This window comes from Lineus longissimus, chromosome 17 (genome assembly GCF_910592395.1).
Source record: "Lineus longissimus chromosome 17, tnLinLong1.2, whole genome shotgun sequence".
Classification (NCBI taxonomy): Eukaryota; Metazoa; Nemertea; class Pilidiophora; order Heteronemertea; family Lineidae; genus Lineus; species Lineus longissimus.
Window position 1 is genome coordinate 13903532 of NC_088324.1, and position 26232 is coordinate 13929763.

Genomic DNA, 26232 nt, shown 5'->3' on the forward strand with positions numbered 1-26232 from the left:
TTTGTTGTTCATCCTACAAAAGTGCTCAGGCTGTGCTTATGAAGTTTTCGAGTGTTTAAATATCCTGAAAGCATCACATGTTTTAGTTTCTGAAGCAACCATCAAAATAAGTTTTGACGAGACTAGCGATTTAACCATCTTTCCAAATTTAATCTCATTGTTCGTCGAGCAACAAAACAGGTCTGATTTAAAAAATATAAAAAGAAGTACCTCATCTAGGTTGTAAAGTGTTTTACCCTCAATGGAGCATCGTCGATAAAAGTTTTCGAAGTGGCAAAAAAGAATGTGCAGCTTTTTTACTCCCAGGCCCATTGTTCAAAACAACCACGAAACTCACTGCGAGGTTTTTTTTGGCGTTTTTTGGCAAATAAAATGTTCAAAGCATGCAACTGTGGGTTGTGAGTTCCAATCGTGGCAAGATATTTACCATTTTAAGTACCCAACTCAAGAGTAAGTGGGGACCACCAGTGACACGCGTAATATACCCAACCAGCATACGATACTTAAGGGCTTAAACAAACAAATTGCACAGCAATATTTCCAAAATTCATGTCATCACCCCAGGTATTCCTGCTTAATAACTTTTGAAGTGTGATGCGGGTGCACTGAAAGTGACGGGCGGTTAGGAGAGTTCAATTGAGAAGGCAGACAGGAAAGTAGTTCGGTTTACTCAGTCTGGTCTCTCTTCAGCATTACCAGAAGTCGAATGTTATTTGTTATTGCTACTCCAGCAATTTACTCATCTGTTTAACCTGTTATCATCATAACCACAACATATCGAGTTGCGAAATGAACTTGAAAATACACACTCTTCTACTTATTATGACATAGTTTTCTTTCTTTTTCAGTTAACATGCACGTCCCAACGCCGCCACAGATCCGCATCGCAAAGTCTCTGATCCCCGGGGAAGCCCTCGGCGTGTTCACCTCTTGCTGGATAAAGGAGGGGACAGAGATGGGACCATTCCTTGGAAAAGCTGTGCCACTGGAGAAAGTGAATCACACGACGCATCGGGGGAACATGTGGGAGGTAATGAACACTGAAAATGACTGTCACCAGACAGGTTCAATCCTCCAGGAGGCTACCAGCAATGCCTCAGTGGCCACCCTGAGTTGAACTGGGCCTGCAAATACTCTTGCGAAACTTAAAATGCAGCTGTTCAATTCCCTACAGCCCCTGAAGAGACCCATGTTCAAATCCGAGTTGAAGTGTTGTAGGTGATTTATGTTTGCTTGTGTCTGACATTACGGAAAGGTAATGCATTGCTGTTATAAATTGAGCAATGATGATGATACAAAAAAGAGCGAGTGCCACTCTTCAGACACCACTATCACATAACTCAAAAACTTTGCTATACTATTTTTTCTCATTGATTACATACCCTCTTTGAACCAACCTGAAGATAGGTCGTTATTGTTTGTAATGGTGCCTTTTTCTCTCAGGTTTTTGACGAGTCAGGCCGAATCACTCACTTTATCGACGGCGATCAAGAAGTTCCGCGGTGCTGGATATCATACGTCAACTGCGCGCGAATGGACGAGGAACAAAATTTAGAACTGATACAAGTCGGACAAGAAATATATTACAGAGCTTTGAAGGTAAATCATTTTCAATACTTAGGTTATAGGTCACGATTTATCACTTTGCTTATGAGCTGAGTGTCGGGTCTAGCAATCAGCATTGGCCAATCCGTAGCCCTGTATCATGCTACTTCGACATATGAAGCATGAGAGATGACTTCTGATTGGCCATGAATCTTGAATCAAATACACTGTAACTTTAATTTAGTTGACCAGAGTAAGTTTTCAACTTCGAAATCAGCAATGGTCTAACGATCCATGAGCTTCAGTCTAGTGCCATGACTTCGAACAGCAATCGTTGGGTATCAAAGGACCACGAATCAAATAACCCGAGGAGGCGGCATTTAGTGCAACATTTAATTATCCGACAGTAATATGGTAATCGGTCAAACAGGTTAGTCAACATTGTTTCTCTATGAGTTCTGATTGAACTACCGCAGTGACCAATCTTTTAACAACGACCACCAATATCAAACTAGATTATCACTTCTCAACTAAATCTAATCCAAATCGCGACATTCAACGAAACATCGGGCGGTAAGATACGAGCATGCTCCACGACAAAATTCCCGTTGCGAAATACCAAAGAATAATCGTCCGACCATTTGCTGCCTTGTACCATTCGTAATTCTCCAAATCAACCGTAATAATATCAAAATAGCGGAATTAAAAATCATTTGTAGAAAATGTGTCGAATTCCTTTCATTTCGCGTTTGCAACAGGCGTTTCTTTTGAAAGCGCGGCTGCTAGATTCGAACTAATAGGCCAGGTTTTCCGTCCACAAAAGAAACAAGACGGCAAAATCTCGCCGGTCATAGCCCCCGGTATTTTGAACAATCACACCAGAATCTGTATTGTGTTTAGATGAAAATGAGGCGTTTGGTGAGATCTGTGATTGTCGGTGTTCTGCCTGGCTAGCCAGCAGGTAAAGGGACAATGCGAGCGATATGAGGCACGATATTTAAACATGATTTTCACGTTCGCGCTTTCATTTTACCGATGATGCATAGTTTCAGTATAAACAAAACTGCAATCTTGACTCGAGGTGAGAACCGGACGGTTGGGTGTGCTGACAGTATTAAGATATGTAAGCATATGTAGTTTCTCGGCCAAATTTTTTCAGTAGAATACTGAAAGGTCTAACCAGGGAGGGGGTTGCATCTTTCGTATCAAAATCTTGATCTGGGTATCAAATCATCACTTTGGCAGCGAAATCGACAAGGTCGTACCTATCATAGAAAGGATGGAACGATCATTGCCCACCGTTCCCATTACCACTCAGTGTTGCTGTCACTCTGACACGAAACGTTGAAACTCATTCACATGGCCTGCCAGCACACGCCCATGATCTGTGCAATACTGTCGACAGAGATTGCCTCTAATTACTGCACGTGTCTGATTGCGGTGCAGACTTAATGAAAATCATAATCACTGATTGATATAACTACGAGCGGAATAATGAAACTATTTACTCATAATCAAATACGCCATCTTGTCTAAATTTATCAATCACTATTATAGACTAAGCGTATCTGTATTTTCATACCTTTACTTATACCTATATCATTGGCAAGTCGCTCCTCAGGATGGCACGGCGGATGTCACGAGTTCACCGTGACTAGTTCAGCATACCTTTTTCATATCCTTGGCAAATCGTGGTGATCAAAGGTCTACCCAAGTGGAACCCTTGATCCCTTTAGTAAGCAGTTTACTGAACAGCATACGGTTGCTTTTTATTGCATCTTCTTCGCAATTCTAATACTTCATGTTCTACCATTGTAACTAAAAATTCAATGAATGAGATAGCGCTTAATAGTTGAGCTATCGCAGACGATGATGATGATGCATGCTGAGGAGAGGCGAAGACAGTCTCAATCCATAAATCTGCCTGACGCTTCTCTACGTCACTTCCGGCCAACAACCACATAACGGCCTTGGGTTATGGTATCGTATGTCACAAAATGGCCGTAATTTACTAGTGTAAATTATTGCGCGAGCGCACGTGCCTGTCACCATTAATATCAATTTCTGACCGCTGATCGTGTTGAGGTTTCCAATTTATCCCCTCAAAACGTCGCTTTGGAATTGATTACCTCGTCAGAGAGACAATGTCCTGTAATTTTTATGAGGCTCTGTAATCAGGTTGAAAAGCGATACACGGAGGGCTTCTCAGATAGGATAATTTATTTGTCATGTCGATGATTGGGCTTGGATCGTTCGCTGGGTTGCTGGCGGTCCTGAATCGTCTTCTTCAAGATCATGTTGTCTTCACTCGTTTCCCTAATATCTGTGTTACTTTAAGGGAAATTTACAGCTGGCAACATGTCTTCTGTAACTTGATTTTTGCGCAATGAGGTAGAATGATAAGTTTCTTCCGGCGAAACTCCTGCTATGACGGCAGCAAGACTGTCACACTGGCGACGACTGCTATGGATAACTTCCAAAATAGTGGGAGAGAACGCTATATTGATCATTTTCTCGAAATATTTCCGGAGAAAAGTAACGAAATATTTTCGCGGTAAACATTGCTCCAACTACAAGATCATCCCACAATTGACCATGTCAGTATTTTTACTCTCAGTTGCCATGCCCTAGGAACATGGCGCGCCACCCCTTGTCTTCCATCCGCTTGGCCGCCTTCTCAGAAAGGCTCACTCCGGGACCAGGCAGGGCAGACATTTAACAAAAGTTAATCAAATTTCTTGGGCATGCCGGTCACTATCATCCTTGGTGAGGCTTTGTCTTCGGGCAGGAGGATGTTCCCGGGTGGACGAAACGGAAAGAAGCCGAAATCGCCACTGTGGCGAGATAACTTTACTCAATTGATGGTCTTCATCTTGTAATTAACGTCACTTGTTCTGGAGAGCGATGACTCCATGGATAATTGATTGTAACCTTCCCTCGTTGCTGACGGGATAACTTTTCAAGACTTCCGAGTTACTGACGATGTTTATATTGGTATATATGTGATAGGCAGAGTCAAAAGTTCGTATAACGGATCGATAGACCAGACTTTCTGGGGAGGGCCTCCTGGCCCTCTCGTTTCCGATCCTACCTTTGGTGCTCTTTAGGATGCGGTGTTCATTCGTGGGGCATAACGTGCTATATATCCGTGGGCGCAATAAGTCATAAAGAACGCCTTACATAAGTCAAATCACGACTGCTTTCTTTTGCTAAATCATAAAATCAAATTAATTGCTAGAGGTTACTGCGTACTCGAAATGAAAATAGAACATCCTCCCACCCACGTTGATAAAATCGGAACAAATAATCATCAATTTCAATTGAAAAATCGCCCTCGCAAAAGTTGAATGTGACTTGACTCATAATTAGGTAACTGCATGACGCATTACAGGTTTTACTGTAAAACTGGCCAGGGAAGGTGTCGGGCGTGTGCAGGTTGAGTCGGTGACCGGAGTCCGCATACCGCCACCACGACTTGTCTTTTGTCCAGGGGCCAGCCGCCGAGAGGGCGAGTCCTACTCCTTGCCTTGTTCCCGCAATCGCAAAGAAATCGGCGATATCATCTTTCAGGAATAACGGATCAGTCCGAAGGCAATGCCTGAACCATATTCGATAGATTAGGAATTGGAAGACAATGGGTTTTATCAGTAATCTTTACTGTTCTTCTTACAATTCCTGGACAATGTCTAAAGGGACGTGATTTTCTGTGGTCGTTTGTAACAATTGTTGTCTAACGGGTCGTCTTTGGTGTTGTGTCCACGTCGGTTGCGCACGGCGAGCCGGTGGTGCTATTGATAATCGGGTGCCGGGGACGCGGTCTCGAGGGTGTCTGAATACCCCTCCCCTTGTCCCTTCTTGCAAATCCCCAGTCGTCCCTGAATGCCTTATCTGTTGCACCCCGAGAACACAAAAGGTGATACAGATAATAATTAATAAATGTCTTGATCGCTAAATGATGAGAACAACTTTACGACACATTCTCCGCGTGATTGCGCGGCGAAACATCCAATTGATGTCATCAGGATCTTCTTTAATGAATACCTCATTGTTACTAACTAATACTAGTCAATCATTATAGGGACTTATATTGTATTAGCTTAATACAGTGTCATCGTATTGTTGGTATGTAAGAATGACAAAGGGAGGCATAGGTTCGTCTCTGGGTCAACTCAATGGTCAGGTGGTCAGTATTGTTTCCAGCCAGCTGCCTAACGGGCGCCGGACTTTTTTTCGCGGTGGATGACATTTTCTGCCTAGCCTGTTCTTTACAATGATTTGTCATTAATTGGACAGTAATGAGTACCGATAATACAATGGTTACAAGTGGTTGATTATCTGAAATTAATATGATGGTATAGATCAATAATCGAGATATGCATAACTTTGATATGTGGCTCGATTAACTCGAATACATGTAGGATCTAAACAGGATCCATCCGTCGTAATGTAAAGGTATAACCAGTCACCCTTGATTGCTGTGTTCGCGTAGAGATCCCGTGGTGATTGATTTCTATTCACCCCAAATCGGTCTAATGAGGACAATTATAGTTTCAACCAGGATGTGGATGAGGGAAAATTTCACTTTGCCAGATCTTTATTGTTTGAATTACTCTTGTTACAGTCGATACCCCCGGGCCAAGAGTTGCTGATATGGTATGGACGACGACACAGTCTTTACCTTGGCCTCCCTGGGATACCTGCTCAAGAAGGAGAAACCACCGCCGCCAGCAAACCAGGTAGAAATAAGACGATATTGAAAGTCCATTTCATGAGAAAATGGCACTGCACGCAAAAATGTGTAATAACAGGGGAAAGTAGTCAGTATTTTGCTCCGAATAGCCCATCGCTTTGTTCGATTCTGGCGAAGAGATACTTTGAAATCTGAAGTTTCAGATTTGTAACAATCACGTTGTAGAACAAAGTTGTCTCTTCTCTTTTAATCATTAACCCCCTCTTATGTGTTTCTTCCGTCAATAAAACGATGTTGTTGTTTTTTCAGAAACAGAAACACAGTTTCCTACCACACCCAGCCGCCTGAATTGCGTCATATGCAGACGAGGTTTCAACTCGCGGAGTAATCTTCGGTCGCACATGCGCATTCACACTCTAGAGAAGCCATTTATTTGTAAATATTGCCACAGAAGTTTCAGCCAGTCATCGACGTTACGGAATCACATACGATTACACACAGGTACGTACATGTACATGTACATGTACATGTTTATAGAATTGTAACACCTCGCGTGTCAAAGGTCCAAATTTATTTGAAGAAAAAATTTAAGAAGTTTATCTTACGGTGTTCTAGTATCTGACTAAATACGCCTAAAGTTGTCGTTATCATCTTCTTACATGAGTGTAATTACAGAGGACAAGCCTTAAGAACCATGGCCACGTTTTAACAAACGTGCAGTTTGTACATAAACAGAAGGAGAAGCAATAAGCCGAGTAGTCCTTTAATGATGATTTCTCTTCTTATCCTTTCAGGCGAAAAGCCATACAGATGCAACATGTGTCAGAGTGCCTACTCCCAATTAGCCGGACTACGGGCCCATCAGAAGAGTGCACGGCATAGACCTTTCGCTTTGGCTGCTGCACAGAGGGAACTGGAATAAAACAGCAATAGTATCAAACGATTTTGCTTACATGTAACTGACCCTGCATGGAGCTATATGCAGTACTACTGAACCGATCGAGATATCGGTCTCATTTTTGGAAGTGACTACTTGGCAAGCCCGGCTTACCAAACAGCGACTTTTTCTTGTCCTGAATGGAGAGCCGAACTCATAAATATTAAAGTAAAGTCTCCAGCTCGCCAAACAGGGTAGATTTTTTTACCTGTTTGGCAAGCCCGGCTGGCCGAACAGGGTGGCTTTTTAGTGCTGTTTGGCAAGCGGCTCTCCAAACAGGACAAAAAAAGATGCCTGTTCGGCGAGCGGCTTGCCAAATAGACCCGGCCCTCATTTTTTTATCGGTACTAGTCAGTCTCTCTTTTGTGAACTGAATATGGTCGTCCGTTTTTTGGACCACCTGTATAACTTGCAATAAGTGGATGTAGTAGAGTTCGTTTTGCTCGGGATTTTGGAATCTGTAAAAGTTTCTTGATCAATAGGTGCCAATGACCCCCAATCCCCAATCATTATAATCCACTCGTGATTACCAAAACCCATTGTGTACAAGCAGTACATACATGTAGAGCCCGCCAGTATAACACATTCATTCGACAGAAGAAGCCGCACGAAGCTTGTAGGGAAACGTATCGTACAAGAAACTTTTACAGATTCTGATCCCAATCCCAGTTGATAATATCGACGAATTTTGCATCGAACATTGTCATTATGATTTCGACTTTACTTACTATGTTTTCAACTGGGCTAACAACTAGTTTTGATAAGACATTTACCGTGTTTACAAAGGCTAACATTCTAATAGCCTGTACGTATGATTCCCATGTATGCAATGACTGCGGCTTCTGACCAACTTTTTGAACAATTTTAGTGCCTATGATAATTACTTTGCTTTTTGTGCTTTACAACACACTGATGTAAATATATTTTTGTACATACATGTATTATTTATTAATAAAATTATTAAAACAGACATAGTTTTGTTTTTTAATTGCTGTCGGGTTGGCCCAACACCCAAGGCATATCGACAGTCACAAATGATAGAAAGGATTGGATGTTTCAAATAAATTTATTCTATATACCATCGATTTTTGTTGTTTGATATGTATCACGTTATTTAACAGCACTTACATTTAGTTCCTCTGCCATAGGAGAATTTCAAGACGGGGTTGATTTCTAGAATTTATGATGATAAAATACTTCGTGATAATCTCTATAGTTGATGTCTATAATCTTTTTCGCCGCCTTAGCTCCGAGACATGCTGCACCTATCGCACCAGATGTGGTCAGCCGAATCAAGCTAAATTCTTGTACAGTTACATCCTCCTGGTAGATCGGTTGTATCCCCTCCTTGAAACCTTCGATTAACAAGTCCCAACTTTTCCAGACATTTCCTACACAAACAATCTGCAGCCCACCGTCAGCCGTAAGAAGACACTGAAGGAAGAAAGTCATTAACTATGGATTAAATCTATCTTGCTAATACTCAAAAGTGCTCTGGTGAATTTTCTTCTGGGATATACTAGCTCTCCGCACAGCCCACGATTTCACCCCAAAGCTGACGTATCCACACATCGATATAATCTTAACCCCTCTATATTCACCTTGTCCGCTTTGTTATTCCTGACAACAGCCTGCACATGTCTTCCTAAGTATCTCCCAGCCTCTCTGAACACCCTCTTACACAGCGCGTCTTCCTGGTCTCTCGCACCCTTTGCCAACTCTATGCACATCTTGGCCATGAACGCTTTGTCGAAATTCGTGTAGAGATACGGGAGGAGACCTTCCCGCGAATCTATCTGCAATGTACGCCCCTTGGTTACACTAGTTGGTTATTTGTACAAACATCAACTGGCGAATGGATATGTTTTCAGAGGAAATTTTAAAGAAAATTGATCTTTTTGGGGGAAATGTATTCTTTTATAGCGAATTTGTTTATGCTTACCTTAAAAAAGGTTTTCGTGATATTACCAGCAACATCTAGATCCAAGTCGATAGGTGCCATGCCCTCATCATGGTCGACGAGTATCTTCAAAGCCCTCCTGGTGATCCAATAAGCTTAAAAAGTGAGAAATGGGTTTGATCATTGCACTAGCGTAGCCCGTGGGCGCGGTCGGTATGACAACTGGTTGATCCAAAAAGGTTCGAGAAAGTTCGTTTTGCTCACAGCACCATCTAAGGGAATTAATCTGACTACCCTGGCTTGCCCATCCTCTACCTTCAAATACAACGTCTGTAAAAATGCCAACCTGAGCCTTCGTCCCCAAGCATGTAACTCCAGCCACCGCATCTAACCCACGTTGAATCTGGATTCAGAAGGTAACAGTTCGATCCGGTACCTGCTATGACTACCACGCCACCTAGAAAAGAATAGGAAAGCAATGATCACAAGGGAATCCATCGTAACATTTCTGTTTGACATCCAGTGAAGTCTCCACTATGTCCTGTTTCGATTCTGGGAAAGTCTGGGAAATCACATAATACTCTAAAAAGGGTATCTCCACCTACTATCAGATTTGGGAAGACGGAGGCGCTATACTGTCAAAGAGAGGAATGGAGTGTGTTCTCAGCGCACAATAAGTCATGACAAAAACTCATAAGCACCAATTATCATACTGACCTTGATCTGTAACTGTTGCAATTGGACCAAACGCATCATTACAGGCATACAAATGGTTACAGTTTATGTCAGCTAATCCCTCTTCATATTCCTTGATGGAAGCTGGGCCTTCGACACCACTCAGTGACAAACCCTTTAGGAAGGAATGGAACATATGATCACGGTCTTTAATACATAATGCATCACAAAAAAATCATATTACATGTAACACCAAGGTTTTGTCGAATATATCTCTATATCTACTTAGTTACAACTCTAGTATCGTATGCCTACCAAAGATGCCAAACAGGCGTCAGGGTCCAATCCCGCTTTTTGTCGACACTCAGTGATCATCTTACGCAGCCGGGCGAGGCTGACGTCAATGCCTTCAAGCTGGAATAGAATTCTTGTAGACGTATAACTTCCTATAGGTCAATGAAATTCAGATCAAGCGAATGTCCCGCAGCTTTCCCAATAAGATGATAACTCCTTTTTAATGTCATTATTGCAAAAATATATGCTCAAACATACAGGTGTGGTAGGGGTTTTAGACACTGGCCAGAGCCAGGACGTCCTAGAAGAATAACAAATTTGTTCAAAATGATCGTAATAAGTCGAGCGCTACGGACCCTTTAGGCATGACCGCTCTTGCGGGCTCCCTTGTAACGTTCTGATGGTTTCCTTCTAACAGTTTTTCTCATCATCGAAAACTTGATAACAACGATGTTGCTTTTAACATGGACTGCACTTACCCATTTGTTGATAGAAGGACCTTCATGCTCAGCAAGTATTTTTCCTTCGGAGTCTAGTATGACAATAGTGGAATGAGTGCTTCCCCTATGTCGAAGATAAAAAACCCTAAGCATTTCCGGCCATGACACTCCTCTACTTTGGCTATATAAATTATGCCACTTCACCTTACATGAATCTGGAGCGGTGGCACAACGGTTGAGCATTTGTGATCGAGAGATCCCGGGTTTGATACCCGGCCGCTGTCACTTCGTGACTCTCAACTGGGCTGAAATGTCCTTGCGTGGGCTGGATTGTTGCTGCCATTGTAGGCTGGGTAATAATGCGTGCGATTGTAAAGCGCTTTGAGATAGTAAATAGTATTGTGAAAAGTGCTCATAAAAACTCGCAAACATTATAATTGTTTTTGGTAACCCTTGCTTCGATCCGAGCCGGACTCTAAGAGAGGTGGTTGCTCAGCACCCAAGTTTCTCGAAGAACACGCCTTTCCCTCGTACCTCTTCGTTTGAGGTCCTTTTCAGGAGGTCGGCCTTGCATACCTGTCTGGTTGTAGGAGAATGAAACACTTACCCTTCAATCCCGGCGAATGCCATGATATGATCACAGGACAGCACAACACGATGGTTTCAATGCCAAATGCTTTGGGATTTGAATTGAATATGATCATATATATCAAAACTTGCGAAAGAACAAACTATCTAGGCCAATCAATGTCTTAATTGGGTAGGCCCTATAGCACAGGCCGAGTGGTGATAAAACCAGGTTTGTTTAGGTGAGAAAATAGGCCACAAGGCCTATAAATTTTGGCTGATAATTCCGGCAAAATGTGGGTTGATGTATATGGTTCTAATAACCAGGAAAACACCATCATCTCTTCCGGAACTTTTTATTCAGGAGCTTGGGTCGCGTTTTTTTAGGGTGAGGCTGGAACTAACAATTCTAGTTGTTTGTTGTAACGACTGGTATGGCATTTTAATCCAGGATGCCCCCTATTACCTCACACCAACAACATCCCCATCGCATCTCGTTTTTTCCCGCCATTGTCATTTTAAAACGAACAAAGATGGAAAAATATTTAAAGGTACCAGAAGTGTTTGAAACATGTTGGTTTTTTACGAAAGTCGCTTGATTGGCCACACCATAAACACTTATATAAGTATACTTATAATTGTTAAGTTGGAGCGGGAACCGCCTTGGCCTGTTCGATGTATATTTCTTTATGCCACGAATAGATCGGAACGTCGAGGCCTATGTTGTAAGACCAGGCTTTTGTAAAAGCGTTGATTTTTAAATGTTATACAATTTAACTTGAAATTTAATTCTATTCTGTGTTATAAAACGACAATTATGCCGACTGTCCACCAGGCCTATACACATAAATAGCGAACACCGAAAGCGCACAGTTCAGGTTCGACTTCCTGCTGGACGGGCTGACGGCGACGCCCTGCTCCAAACTACCCAGTCTTGTGACCCTCCATCCCCACCTGCTCCTCCAACATGAAGATCCTCCACATAGCCAACCCTCTATCATGTTTTTGCGTGCTAATCGCCCTGCTTCTGGTAGATCATTCGGCCGTCGGGTTCGCCTTCGCTGGTGGTTTGATGAATCAAATTGCCGCACAGATAGCGAATCAGATAGCTGCCGCCACAAAGGTAGTTGTTGCTTTCTCAGGGAAGACTTCTGTCGTTGATAGAAACGGGTGAGTGCGTTACAATATTTTGTCATGAAATTCAAAGAAAGTGTGGATAGGACTAGAAACAACAGGTGATTGATCATGATATGCAGTGGATGCTACATTGTATGAATAAAGGCAAGTAAATGCCTTTACTTAAGGATTGCCCATACGCATGCACCATTTTGGTTAGAACTCTAAATCCTAAAGCAATTAATCTCCTTCAAAATGAAGTGAAAGCCAATTCAAAACATAAGAGTCCGTTCTCTGAAAGACGAAGAAGACTCCGACCCTTGGAATTGGCATTCCCTTCAGTTTGAAGGAGTTCGAATTTCTTTGGGATTTCAAATTCTGGCCAAAAATGTGGTTTCTATTGCCAAACCTTAAAACTTCAGGTACATTTATACTAAGCCTTTCTGTACACTACCGAGGTAAGAGCATTTACAAGACTTTATTCATATCACCGAATGTGTCTTCATGCCTGCCGAATAAGTTCGAGAAATGCCTAACTCCAAATAAAGCCTATATAAGGCATTAGCTTGCTCCTCTTTGATTTTGAGACTAGAACTTTTGATGAAATTATCATTTCAGAGCGTATGTCTGTCCGGTCAAAACCTACTATAAAGAAAAATATGACTCAAATCCCTGTTGGGAGTGGGACGGCTACTGCACTGCATATAGGTAAGCAAAGAAAATCCCGCGTCCGGTCAGTCGCCAGCGAAATATTGATTTCGGGGACGAAATGGCGAGAACTTTAGAAATCATGTCGACTCGAATCGCACCTTTTGAGACTTTTTAAAAACCTTTCACATATTGTCAATCAAAATAACCTTGACGACATTCAAACATTTGTGAAAGCGACGCTTCCAGATCAGGAAGTATCTGACAGTGTACATGTAAATTATCAGTTGGAATTGAAAGTCGCTGCGACAAAGCCTTGAGCCAGTTAAAAAATATACGATGAATGGATTGTCACGACTTGAGATGAGATTTTCAGTAGATTTCGATATAATCGTCTCTAAAAAGATATAATTCAGGAGTTACATGTACATGTACTTGTCCGAATCACAATTGCTTCGCGTATTAAAGTTACGCGCAGAGTAGCGTGCAAGTTACGTATGCGTACGTGTATGGTAGCACGTACGTGTATCACTTACATGTCTTGCGCGCAACAGCGCGAATGACTGCATATATATCATCACTTTACAGGAAACGGAGCCGAACTAAATACAATTGTTGCTCTGGATGGGTCAGCAATAACGGGAAGCAATGCAACGTTCGTAAGTAGTCACACGCGTTCTTTGATTAGCACAGTGCTTGGCAAGGCAGAATTTCTCTTCCTGCCTCGAGACGAGGCCTGTTGAAAGTGACCCAGATGAAAATCTAGCAATTTGATAACACCATGAGTCTGTATCGAGCACTGTTCAGTGCAGTACTGTAACCCGAGCATATGTATCAAAGTCCTGTTGCAGCTTTTTTGTGTTAAAGAGCCATCTGTCGGTCGGTTGGAGGACTTCTATCACCCGGATAAGCTGTTAGCGAGTTTGCCATTCACATGTACCTTTAAGGTAGCATTATGCATTTTTAGCTATTTGCAATAACAAGCCCGCAGATGCCAATCCGAGCCCGTGCAGTAAGAATGTTGCGGCTAATCAGATTATTGTCAACGGGAGGAGCGTGACCGCGAGTGGAGGGAGGTGTTACTACCCAAATGGGTGTAGCAGCTGCAACACGGGTTTCTACCCAAGTGGATCGTACTGCGAACGTAAGTATTCATACGGCAGAATCTTGAGCTATGGGTATACCTTTATGGTATCACTTGAATCAGGCTTATCATGAAAAGAAAGTCAAGTTATCATTGGCGCTTAGCACGGCTGTTGAGTGACGAGTCCCTTTGAAGTTTCCAGGTCGTGCAAAGTGTGTCCTGCGGAAAAAGATCAGCGGCATGTGGTATTGCTTCACTGCTGTAATATTAAGTGAGAAACGGAGACACCGGAAAAACCTCTACGCTAAACTCGACCCACTCTGTCATCAGTGATCAGACTTCACCCAACACCAGCCGCGTGATGATGTCAACCTAATTTCCATCAAAGTCCTTTCCATTTCTTCCCATTTCAGTTTGCCGTCAAATCGGAAACTGCGACATAGAAACGTGCACTTCGGGATCTGCCAGCAGATGCGCGAGGTGTGCTTCCGACCATGGAGCCTGTCTCGGTTGCACAGCTTACAGAAACCTTGGAAGCGAATGTCGACGTACGTATTTTAACCTGATTTCGAAAGAAGGTGGCGCGGATCATTGTATACATGTAGTTTATGGCATTCCCGCAGTTTATACTATATTTTACGTGTACTACATGTGCAAAGACATCCAATTGAAATAGTTGACCCCACTCACGATTTTTTTTCTGTAACTATATACATTTCATTTCGATACTCAAGAACAGCTGCCTTTAATCTGTCATGAAGTGAGTTTTTTCAATCCTATTTCAGAGCGATGTTCATGGAAATCCGACTCCACTCCATGCTGGCCTGGTACCTGCGGCTCGGCCTCGGATATGCTTAGGACCAGCTGCCGGTGTCACCAAGACTTCGAGGATACGAAATGCTTTGGAAGCTCGTGCGGGAGTACCACATACAAATGCCGCAAAAGTAAATATTTTGAGTGACTCGCCTAGCAATGCATTGATTGGAGCCAAAATAAACCATGCTGTTTTTGGCTGTATGAAACATACCATGCACTATGTTTCCTGCTTAGCAGAGATGTTTGTGAACACCACCCAGCATGATTAACCTGGTCGCCGCCAGGCTTGGACCATCTCGCTGCCAGTCACCTGATTGCACCATGTTGTCAACAGGCATGTATTGTGCTGCCTGTCGTAATTTGCCTCGCCAGTTTGAAACTGATAACTTCTTTGTTTCTTGCTTCCAGTCAAGACTTATCCGATGATCAACGCACCATCCGTAAAGCTGCTTGACAGGTCGAACGGCGCCACACAAAAACAGAACGACCCAAATGACAACGGGGTACAAACCATTTACACCAATGGCAATAATATTCGCTACCTCAGCGTGCAGTACACGACCGAGTGGAAACCGAGCGCTTCCTTTCCGACGAGGCCCGCCTTCATCACAGACTTCACCACCGGGATCTCATCGTCGAAGGTGGCGGTACAGTACATCTCTAGCGGAGGTGCGTCACGGTTGTATTAACGATTTATTGAAAGATATACATCGGCCTCCTGTAAACCCCCTAATGTTCATATCACATTATTTTTTGGATTTGCGAATCGTTTTATGTCCTCAGTAAGATCAAAGTATACATTCGGTATTTTTGAAATGGTTCTTTCATCGGCAGGCTCCAAGAGCCATGCTTCAAGTGTTCTTCCTCTCCATCTTCTTCTTTTCCTTTCCTTGCTGTCGTCTGTCAGAATTCGTCCTGGCCACCGTAAAGATTCTTCGATTGCATGTTCCGGATGGCCATAACTCCTTTTTCAGGACTGCCTGTTGTCATTTTATCAGGATGTGGCCCGGTTGACTCGGTGTTGCATTTGCCACGCAAAAGAATAAGTTATTGTCCTCTCTTACAGGAAGTGCCCGGGTGTTAACATGTACTGGTGGCGGTATTAAACAGGGACTAGTCCGCTGTGATGTCGAGTTAGATGTCATGCAAGTCACTGCAAATCAAGCCATCGGAGATCGGGCAATGTAAGTATTCCTTTCCGAAAATGTAAATATTTCCCCGAATCGCGGCAGATTTGTGTGCTGTATAAGAGAAAAGGAATCCCCTACGTCATGTTCTGTCGAGGCACATACCATTATGATCACAGTTGCCTCGGTGTTGCTGCATATAGATTTCGGATTGTTTGTATACGTATATATATTTCCGTTCACCCTAAATTGGTTGTTCGAAGATAAAGTCATGCAAGAATTAAGGAATATTAAATATGTTCATTACCCAGTTTTGAAGACAATAGATTATTGCTGGCATAGGCCCTGACCGACCAAAAATTCGCAAAGAGCTGAACCTTGTGTGAAATAAAAATTCGCTCTATTTCACACAAGGTTCAAATCGCCACACCCTGTCTATGAGAAGCGACTTAATCTCAAATTTGACATGAAAGCCTTGGTGGTTGAACGGTTAGAATGCTGGACTTTCGATCTGGTGGTCACGGGTTCGACTCCTCATGATTCCACTACATTTTTCATTTTTCTCTTCATTTTGTTGTTATCTATTCCTTCATGTACATGTACATATATTACTATTTTCATTATTATTATTATTAATATCATTATCATTATCATAATTGTCTTGAACAACACCCCTGAACCCGAACTTTATAAACTCCAGACCATCTCAACATAACCGTTTCTTGCCCAATTTAAACAGCGTTTTCCATCTACGAGCAATCGACTTTAACGTCTTGCAAGCGTCATACGTATGTGATCTCAGATTTCTTGGAAATTTTTCATCGCGTTCATTCCGACTTGTTTCAGTTTGCAAGTGAAAATACACTCCTCAAATGGTGCTCGGTTAACCCTTAAGGATATGGATACCAACGCGCAAGCACCCGTGCACGGATGGAGTGGTTACTATGACTACAAGACCAATACTAGAACTGTTTTATTCAAATTTGACCAATATCCCCCCTATTGTAATGCTGGCACGTATAAATGTCTCCGAGTCGACGATGATCATATAACAGGGGTGAGTCAGTTTATTTCCTGAAATATAATCTTTGACCTCGAATTCCTCGTATTTCTTCAAACTCATTAATGAACCCTTTCAGGGCGAAATATTTTTAGGGGGTGTACCCCCCCCCCCCCCCCCCATGTGGAATAGTTTTTTTTAAATTTAGTGAATTTCAGCTATTCCACCTTTAGAAGGAAACAAACTCAATATTTCTGCAAGAAACTTTCAATAACAAAAGAAAAAGTAGAATTATTGTAGAATTTATAAAAAATATAAGCTAAGTGTTAAAATGTAATTCTTTGTTTACTAGTGATTCAACTCATATCAGTCATTTGCAAATAAACATTCTCCTACCTAGTATTTTGGGCAATTTTTTGGTTGAAAAACTGAACCGAGCTTAACATGACGGCCATTACTATTGTATAGATGTCTGCATTGCTCAACACTACTTTCCCAATAGTTAGGAGTAATGCTGTGGATAGCAGACGACAATGAAGTTGCCATGGTGACAGATCGCTGTCCGGCGGTTTGCGCTTATTGGGTCAACTGAATAGGCCCGCTGAGTAGCGGGATGCGAAATTTTTTTCTGCAGGATACTTCTGCCACAGTGTACATCTGACAGCCAATCACAATTGGCGCGATCTTTGACGTCACACTGTTTATTTATGCATGATAATGCAAATACAATGGACGATACCGAGTCGCATGCCGAGTGCCACTTCAACTGTGAATGTGACAATAGTTCATTGTCTGACCCCAATTATGCTCAGCTCAAGGTTTGTGTCGTAGTGTTTAGGAATGAATTGCACAGATTCATTGTAAAATTGATGATATTATGCGTACAAAAGAGGCATCAGCTGATCTGATCGCTACATTGCAGTGCATGCATTGATTTGTGAAATTTTAAGGGGCAGTGACACTGACAGTGTTGCCAATGTTGATAATTATTAAAGGGACAGTGTATCCGATGTCTGCTGTTGATTTTGGTAGTTTGAACATTGTTGAAGGGCCATTGTATAAAACACATTTTGACAAGCAAACAAAATAAATTGAATGGTGGCGCCACCTATGCATATACAGCAGAACTAGTTACACGGTTGACAGATAAACATTCAACCTCGGCTATTTTGCCGAGCACAGTGCGCCTTTAACAGACAAGTCCAATAAATACAGTCCACTCGACAATGAAAATACATGTTAAGATACTGCAAATAAATATATTTTAGCTAATATACTCCTCTAACCATTTGCTAACTTGTTCTTTCCAAGATTATCAGAACACGTGGCATTGTTGACATTATTGCGCCATGTGGAAAGATGATGTCAACAAAGACACGTGCTTGCCTTGAATTCTGATTGGCTGTCAGATGTACACTATGGCAGAAGTATCCTGCAGAAAAAAATTTCGCTAGCGGCATGCGTACTGAAAGAGTTACAAGGAAAATCCCATACTCCCAGATACGATTTTTACAACCTTATTGTACTCCAGACAAGGGCCACCTTTCGCATAAGATGGACAAGCGCCGATTGGAGGGACGACTTTTCTGGAATCGACAAGGCCGAGATAAAGATAATGAATATGATAAAGACTGGCAACCAGGTCAAGGAATACTCGCATATTCAGTCGAGAGACGTAAGCCCATCTGCACAATATGACTATGTAAGTATGTGTCACTCTACCATTGGAGCCACTAGCAAAGGTGAAGCTACATCTTGCATTGCATGCGCTGACGAAAAGAAGGGTGTCCCCTTCGGTTCCTATACAACATCCAGGAGAACCATTTGATTAATAGGAAGTGACTACTTGGCAAGCCCGGCTTACCAAACAGCAACCTTTTCTTGTCCTGAATGGAGAGCCGAACTCATTAATATTAAAGTAAAGTCTACAGCTCGCCAAACAGGGTAGATTTTTTACCTGTTTGGCAAGCCCGGCTGGCCGAACAGGGTGGCTCTTTAGTGCTGTTTGGCAAGCGGCTCTCCAAACAGGATAAAAAAAGATGCCTGTTCGGCGAGCGGCTTGCCAAATAGACCCGGCCTTGATAATGATAAATTTCAATGTTGAGTCTTAAAATGCACTTTGCCTGCTCCAGGGGTGAACATTGATAACCGAGAAACAATATACTATGTATTATCGTCAAAGGCTTTTTCAAGGCCATCATTTGTTCTCCTCTACGCCATAAACCTTAAAATCCGTCGGGTTTATAAAAAATATGCTAGACAACAAGATGGGACTTTTTCAGTAGGGGACCAGGTTTACTTACACACTGGAGCCTTCCATGTTACTCTGCGTGCTTAAACAATCAAAACCACGCTCTCTCATCCTTACCAGTTTACCTCCACCACAACCGGAGTCTACTCCATCATCTTCTACATGTACGACAAGGCCGGGAACTACCGCACAGCAAGGAGACTGGTGTTCCACGATGCAGGCACCGCCATCTCTCTCCAGGGTGGTACAAGCCTGGCAGTGGTTAGAGCGAGCGGCTCCTTCATCACGAGTGTAGCCGGCGGTATCACAGTGCAGTACACCAATCGGTAAGTATGCGACGCCCAATCAAACTGGAAAACCATCAAAATATGTTCAGTCCGATATACCGTTTATTCCTAGGGAGGTTGAGAACAGCGACTAATCAGGAATCCGTATACGTATACGGATACAGCATCATATCGACTTCAAAGCCAATAACATTGGTCGCCACGAATCCATTTTCGTTTCACTGGCATTTTTCGTCAATCCGCAGGTACATCAACCAGGGCCTCGTAACCGGTGGCTGGCTCAATCAAGTTCAAGATTTTCCCGGCGTCATAAATGCCTATGATGACTTGGACCAAGGCCTTAGAACAAAGAATGCTGTGAACAATCTTAATGGTAAGTCTCCAATGGAAAATATCTTTTCACCTTTTTGGAAGGGGCTCGGAGGAGATAAAATGTTTAATGTAATTCAATGTCTATTTCTTGGATGGCTTGCGATTTTAAAACTCTTGGGTGCTTAAATTGAAGGATGGAAATCATCCTTTATAAAAACTATGATATTTCTCCGAAGTCCTCTATTTATTCAATGTGGAAAACTTTGCCCGTGTACGCTCACAAAAGCAAACCGAGAAGAGAGCTCTCAAAATTATCTTCTGTTACCTGAAATATTGAGTTGAGCGTCACCTACATTATCAGCTCTATAAAAAACATAGGGCTGTAATATAAGCAAGTAGGAGGAAACCAGAGACCACGGGGAAACCTATGCTGTCGAAGAGAATCGCTCGCTCGCTTACAGGAGTATGCTGTAATCTTCCGTTATGTATTGGACACAATTGTCATTGTCTTTTTCTAGGGATCACCAAATTCGAAGTGGGTTATCAGATATTCAAGGGGGCGAATCCCGACCCTCGAGGCTCAGGAATACGTTACAGGCGGGAAACATTCGTAGATGATACTACTACCAGGAACGATTACACCAGTACCTTCAGTACGAAACCACAGGATGGAAGTGCAATGCAGTACGTAAACGTACATTGAACTGACCCGTTTCTAAAAGCAAAATTTGATTTGAGCTTACTGAAAATGCCCATTTCCTTACAAGAAATGGCCATTTTGTTAGTTCATACTTACCTATGGAACACTTTTGCATGTTACTCCATTTGGGCTCAAACACAAGAGTATCCCTTTAATTTTCCAAAGGGAGAACTGAGTTAACAGCTCGGCCGCCAGGCGGCGCCCTGACCGATCCCGCGAGACCGCGCCGATCTCATGCCGCCATATTCAGTCTTTACTCTTGTGCTTCTACGAAGAGCTTTCTGATTGGTTAACTCCAAATGAGCACGCAGGGCATACAGATTCCGGCACTGTTGAGTGGACAATACCACCGGGAAAGATGCTGTGGTTGGCTCACGTGAAAAAAACGGCGTGGTGAAATTCACCTCCATAGACATCTTTTCATTCCACAATTCGTTCATGTAACCACTACTATCTGATCCCTGTCGCAGGGGCGCCATGGCAGCTGCTGCAGCAATGCTTCCCAAAGTAGATAGGTTTTCAGACTTTGCGAGAAGTTAAGATGGTGCTGTGAGGCCGGTGCTCGCTTTGAAAAACAGATTTATGCCATTACTACTTCTTTCAGAGTGTTCGTGCGTGCGACGGATTACGCGGATCACCAGTACACCGAGAGCGTCACCATCCAGGTGGACACCTCTCCTCCGGTCATCAGAAACCTCGGCCTTGTCCGCGACGGGAAGACCGGCCTCGCCATCCACAACATGGAAGAGTTCACTGAGATGACGTGAGTCCACGAGTCATGCTCTAATTTCTAGTTTGAGATAGGGGTATGGGGTCGGGTGGAACCTCGCCTCTCCTCTAAAACGTGTTACTCATGCTAACGGTTACTCTGGAATCGGGCATGTTTAGATTTATGATCATTGCTTTTTAGGGTTTGAGTGACAGGTCTATTGCTTTTTTAGGTTTGAGTGGCAGGTGTTCGACCAGCACAGCGGTCTGAAGTCAGTAACATGGGTTCTCTACGACAACTACACGACCATAATCACCTACGGTACTCAGAGTATTGGCAACAACATGTATAGCGTAAGTACAGAGTTGTTTATAATCAAAAGTTTAATGAGTGCCATCGCGAACTTGTGTACTGAAATTTCATTATCTACAAAAACCTACGAATGGACTAAGAGTAAATGAATTAGCACAGGACCCGATGTAACCACAGCGCTTCGTCGTTTGTAATGCTTGCGAAACCAGTCGATTATCATCAGTACCTCGGAGAGTAACGGCACATGATAGAATCTATTGTGCCCGGACAAAATATCGTAAGACATTTCAAACTTTCACTCCAACAAATAAGCAATCTTAGGTTACGACTTCTCCTTCTCCATACATGCTCCCCTCTCTTACTACTCTGCTGAGAAACATTATGAAAGCGTTTACTTCGCCATAAGTATGATTTTTGTTTGGCCGGGTCTATTTGGCAAGCCGCTCTCCGAACAGGCATCTTTTTTTGTCCTGTTTGGAGAGCCGCTTGCCAAACAGCACTAAAAAAGCCACCCTGTTCGGCCAGCCGGGCTTGCCAAACAGGTAAAAAATCTACCCTGTTTGGCGAGCTGGAGACTTTACTTTAAGATTAATGAGTTCGGCTCTCCATTCAGGACAAGAAAAAGTCGCTGTTTGGTAAGCCGGGCTTGCCAAATAGTCACTTCCTTTTTGTTTTGAATAGGCTGAATCGTGACTTGCGACTTTCTGCTAACAATTGTGACATCTTACTTCTCGACTCTCTTCTCTCCAGACACTTGACCAATGCGGCAAACCACAAAGTTGCTATTGTGCGGAGAACCAGCCTGGAGGCGTCAGTCGTTGCTTCAACATGGACTTCAGTGTAAAACCACAAGTTTCTAGTGGAAATGGGCTGAACGCCGACACCGCTAGTGGCCGCCACGACGCTGAATATTTCATTGGTATAGAGGCAGAGAATTGGGCTGGTTTGACGTCGAACTTTGAGATGATGGTATGCTTCAATGGTCTGATAAATAGGAAATGATTGTCACTAGGGCGAGGTTCATTTTCCGTTTAAGCCGTGATATCAATTAGCCTGCCTCAAATTTGAGATGGTTGGTGCATATGTAGCAAGTTGTTTTAATAATGAGTCTGGCTTCTTGATCTAGCACCTTGGTAGTACCTACCTATCCGTGGCAAATCTGATCTTCAGAAGAGCAATGCCAAGATGGATCACAATTCAACAAATTCATTTCAAATTTCAGATCACCATCGATGCGAGTCCTCCCCATGTGGGCATAGTTCACGACGGTCTTGCCTCGGACATCAAGAAGGAGGTAGATTTCCAGCAGAGCTATTCCTTGGCAGCCCATTGGGATGGTTTCTTAGACAGAGAGAGCGGAGTGAGGTCATATTCCTATGTCTTTGGGACTTCGTGTTTAGATGCTCAAAACTTTCCATACACAACGGTAAGTACATAACAGTTAAGTTTCGGCGTAATAAATTGGCCATCGTGTCGACACATTCAATTGTGTGCCTCAGGTGGTAGAGACTGAGATGTGGCTACAGCAACGATTGATTGACTAAGCCCACCCTTCTACAATCGGTAGCCTCGGCGGACTACAAAACCAAGTGACATTACAAAATGTTTTTAGATACTATGATCTTTTTCCAGGCTCAATCCCTTACTCATGATCGGCGGGAGGCCACCTGGCGAGCCCCTGGTCCAGGCAGATACTATGTGACGGTGGTGGCGTACAACGCGGCTTTCAGCCCTTCAGAGCCCGTCTGCAGTGATGGTGTTCTCGTAGACACAACCAGGCCCGTAGTCTCGGAACTTGGCATGAAAAGCATCGCCATGAAGGCTGGTCTGATGAAGAAGAGTGAGACCAAAGTTTATTATCTGCAAGAAAACGGGCTTAAGATGAAGATTGATAATCCGTCTACAATGTGCAGGTATAGTATCTTCGACCAATGACGTGATATAGAGCTGAACTCGTAACCCAATGCTTGGACTAACTAGAACTTTGATTTCAGAGCAGCCCCCGGTAGAAGCCTTCGTCAACATGATAGCGCAATTTTTGGGCACCTATTGCGGCACCTATTGCGGCACCAAGTAGATGTACCTCTCCATTTCATTGCTTCTTTGGCCAAAATATCTGACCCGGCAACTGAATTATAGCAACATCTTGCAAAGGAAATACGATCAACATATTGCTGCAAAAAGGCTTTGTAATCTGTTGTGCAAATACCAAAGCCCGATCGGGAATAAATATACCGATATTTTATTTTACTGCATATGTATTTCTGCATCACGTCCACTGGTTTTAGAAACCGCGAAACCAAAAGCTGAAAGATGAGTTTACTGTGAAACTTTTCCTTTCAGAACCAAGGCCTTATACTTTCCAGGAGGCACGGATAAATTTTCGTTCGATCGGGAACATGATGGCTCAATTAAAACTATCGACGGATCCGGATCATTTTGTCAGGACAAGTTACCGCTGTCAGCTACCTTTCCCATGGGGCTCACACAGGACAAAATGGTAAGTTTGAGTGGACTTAATCCTCAGGAGCTGATTCGTGCAGAGTAGACCGCTTCACGGTGCCTGACAACGGACTGGAAGGGATACATGGGGGAGGGGTGATCAAACTTTATCTGCCATGTTTAATTTCAGATCGAGGCTTGGTGGTCAGGTTCTGATCCCGAGAGCGGCATCAGACACTACGAGGTGGCGCTCGCCTCAAGGCCAGGTGACGAGGATATCATGGCTTTCGAAAAGGTGGCGAGGGGAACGACTGGATACTACAAGAAATATCACCCTGGCTTGGAAGAGGGCAAAGTTTTCTATTTCATCGTTCGAGGTACCAACCAGGCCATGTTGCAAGCTACACAGGTATGCAAAGTTTTAGGTTGGTCAATTTATTACGGCATGGTTGTTCGAAACAAGTTAGGTCAGTGATTCGCGTTACAAATTTCCGAAGAGAAATTTATTAATGATAATATAAGAGAATTTCTTTAGCGCTCGAATTATGCAAGGCATATTCTCGAGCTTTAACCTGGCGAACCTTTTGTTAAGCATCAAGTTAAAGTCAAGGCATAGTTGGTGACTGTTTTTTGAACAGCCGAGCCCTGTCGAGTCCGTCGTCCAATAGTGCGGTGGCAAATCGGTTGAAAGTTTAAATGGTAGGTCTATGTTTTCCTGAAAGCTTATTGGTATTTCCCCTTCCTTCGTTTCGCCAAGTTTCGTCAGTGCCGTGTACCATTTCAGGCTTTCGGACCATTCATTGTTGACGTTGTCGTTCCGACATATTCTGGGGCCATCATGCCCTACATGGATGCCGGAGTTCTTATGGTGGCCTATGACAAAAGCAAGTTTGATGACGGGGAGGATGCGGACACGCTCACGTTGGAATTCGCTGTCGGTGCGTAAATCAGCGGTGACCTTATCTAAGACTTCTGTCTCGATTATATCATGTGTATGTGTGTGTCTGTGTGCCAAGACCTTGGTCTCTCCAGCAATGAATCCCTGAACAATCAGTTAATCAAGACTGATTCCCAAAAGGTAACCGAATTTTGTTGACGCACTGGCTCTTAGTAAAGATTCATCCACGAACAACCCTGAAAGCAGTTCCAAGTGTTGCCACTTTTGTCCAGTTCCTCCACATTTGATTCTATCCTTGAACGAGGCGCTCCTTCAACAGCCAATGGTGCTGATATGGCTCCGGCAATTCTAGGCTGCATCTGTCTTTCGAATATTGCAGGAACACGAAAAGGGGCCACTGACGTAATATCCTGGCATCCTCTAGTAGATGGCGCACCTTGCAAGATGAAGGCGCCATCTCATTGTACAACCATCCAGACCACGTCCGGGGACGACTTCGTACAGGGGAAGACATACTACGTATCTCTCCAAGCCACGAATGCTGTTGGACGGTCGGTGGTCGTCACAGCAGACCCGCTGGTCCACTTCATGGACAAGCCCAGTGAAGGAGTTGTGATGGACACAGAGGTGGTACAAGGCATGGCTAGCGTTATGTTACCAGATATATTTACAACCAACTGGGTAGGTGTACACACATGCGCCGCATCCGCACTGGAAGCATCATAGTTAGACTTGTCAAGCCTTCCTACACATTCTCGGTACGTTGAACATTTCTCCACAAAAATGTCTGCACGATAGGGATCTTACACTGGATAGAATTGGGTAGAACAAGATTTGTGGGCGACATTTAAAAGTGCTGTTAATACAAATACTATCTAAAAATATCACCAACAGGCTAGGTTCAAAGAAGATGTTGACTACCAGACCATAGACAATCAGATTGATGCCAAATGGTACGGATTCGAGCGGCCTTCACTGACGACCAGCTACATGGTTGGCTTGGGGGATGTCCCGGGAACGGACAACGTGGTTAAATTTACATCCGTAAGACAACAGACCAAGTATAGATTTCGATGGATTCCTCTGAAGAGTTTTGTGGTGAGTATACAGGTTAGGGAGATGATGACAAATGTGTTAGGACATTTAAACGCCATTAGGAATGGCAGGTCCACAGCACTCATTATCGACTTAGAATAGACTAAATATCTGCCTTCAGTCATGAAGTCTCCAAGTGATTTTGGCTTCGGTGCATTGAAAAGATGGGACATTGTTCATTTCCTTCTAGCGTTATTACACAACGGTCATCGCGACAAATGATCATGGAGAAACTCGAATGACCTCCGACGGCGTGATGATTTTGAGGAAAGGCGCAGCCATGGACGCGATCACGGTCAAGGACGGGCGTCGCTGTGATCAGGTGGGTGGCATTTAAAGCAGTTTCGATGACAATGTCTTGTACTTGCATACCTTTCGCTGAGGAAC

The 26232-nt window shown here is 43.2% G+C and overlaps 3 protein-coding genes across 4 annotated transcripts; 2 read left to right on the top strand and 1 right to left on the bottom strand.

Annotated features, from left to right (window-relative positions):
* The first annotated feature begins 383 nt into the window (after positions 1-383).
* Positions 384-7157, top strand: LOC135501035 (PR domain zinc finger protein 12-like). The gene is made up of 6 exons (XM_064792754.1): positions 384-450; positions 849-1030; positions 1444-1599; positions 6167-6281; positions 6545-6736; positions 7030-7157. Exons 1-6 carry the CDS (start codon positions 384-386, stop codon positions 7155-7157), a joined length of 840 nt encoding a protein of 279 aa, XP_064648824.1.
* Positions 6998-11200, bottom strand: LOC135501250 (N-acetyl-D-glucosamine kinase-like). Of its 2 annotated transcripts, XM_064793267.1 has the most exons (9): positions 11089-11200; positions 10521-10605; positions 10063-10161; positions 9790-9922; positions 9419-9529; positions 9115-9227; positions 8774-8968; positions 8301-8606; positions 6998-7148 (listed from the first exon to the last, which is right to left on the bottom strand). In XM_064793267.1, exons 1-8 carry the CDS (start codon positions 11109-11111, stop codon positions 8346-8348), a joined length of 1020 nt encoding a protein of 339 aa, XP_064649337.1. In that variant the 5' UTR covers positions 11112-11200; the 3' UTR covers positions 6998-7148; positions 8301-8345. The 2 variants fall into 2 exon arrangements, with proteins under 2 accessions (XP_064649337.1, XP_064649338.1); XM_064793268.1 differs by lacking the exon at positions 8774-8968.
* A 10242-nt stretch (positions 11201-21442) lies between these two features.
* LOC135501036 (uncharacterized) lies at positions 21443-25947 on the top strand. Its single transcript, XM_064792755.1, has 9 exons — positions 21443-21451; positions 22161-22379; positions 22633-22836; positions 23043-23323; positions 23754-23910; positions 24043-24261; positions 24637-24790; positions 25130-25431; positions 25645-25947. The coding sequence occupies exons 1-9, from the start codon at positions 21443-21445 to the stop codon at positions 25945-25947; spliced, it is 1848 nt and encodes a 615-aa protein (XP_064648825.1).
* Positions 25948-26232: the final 285 nt, after the last annotated feature.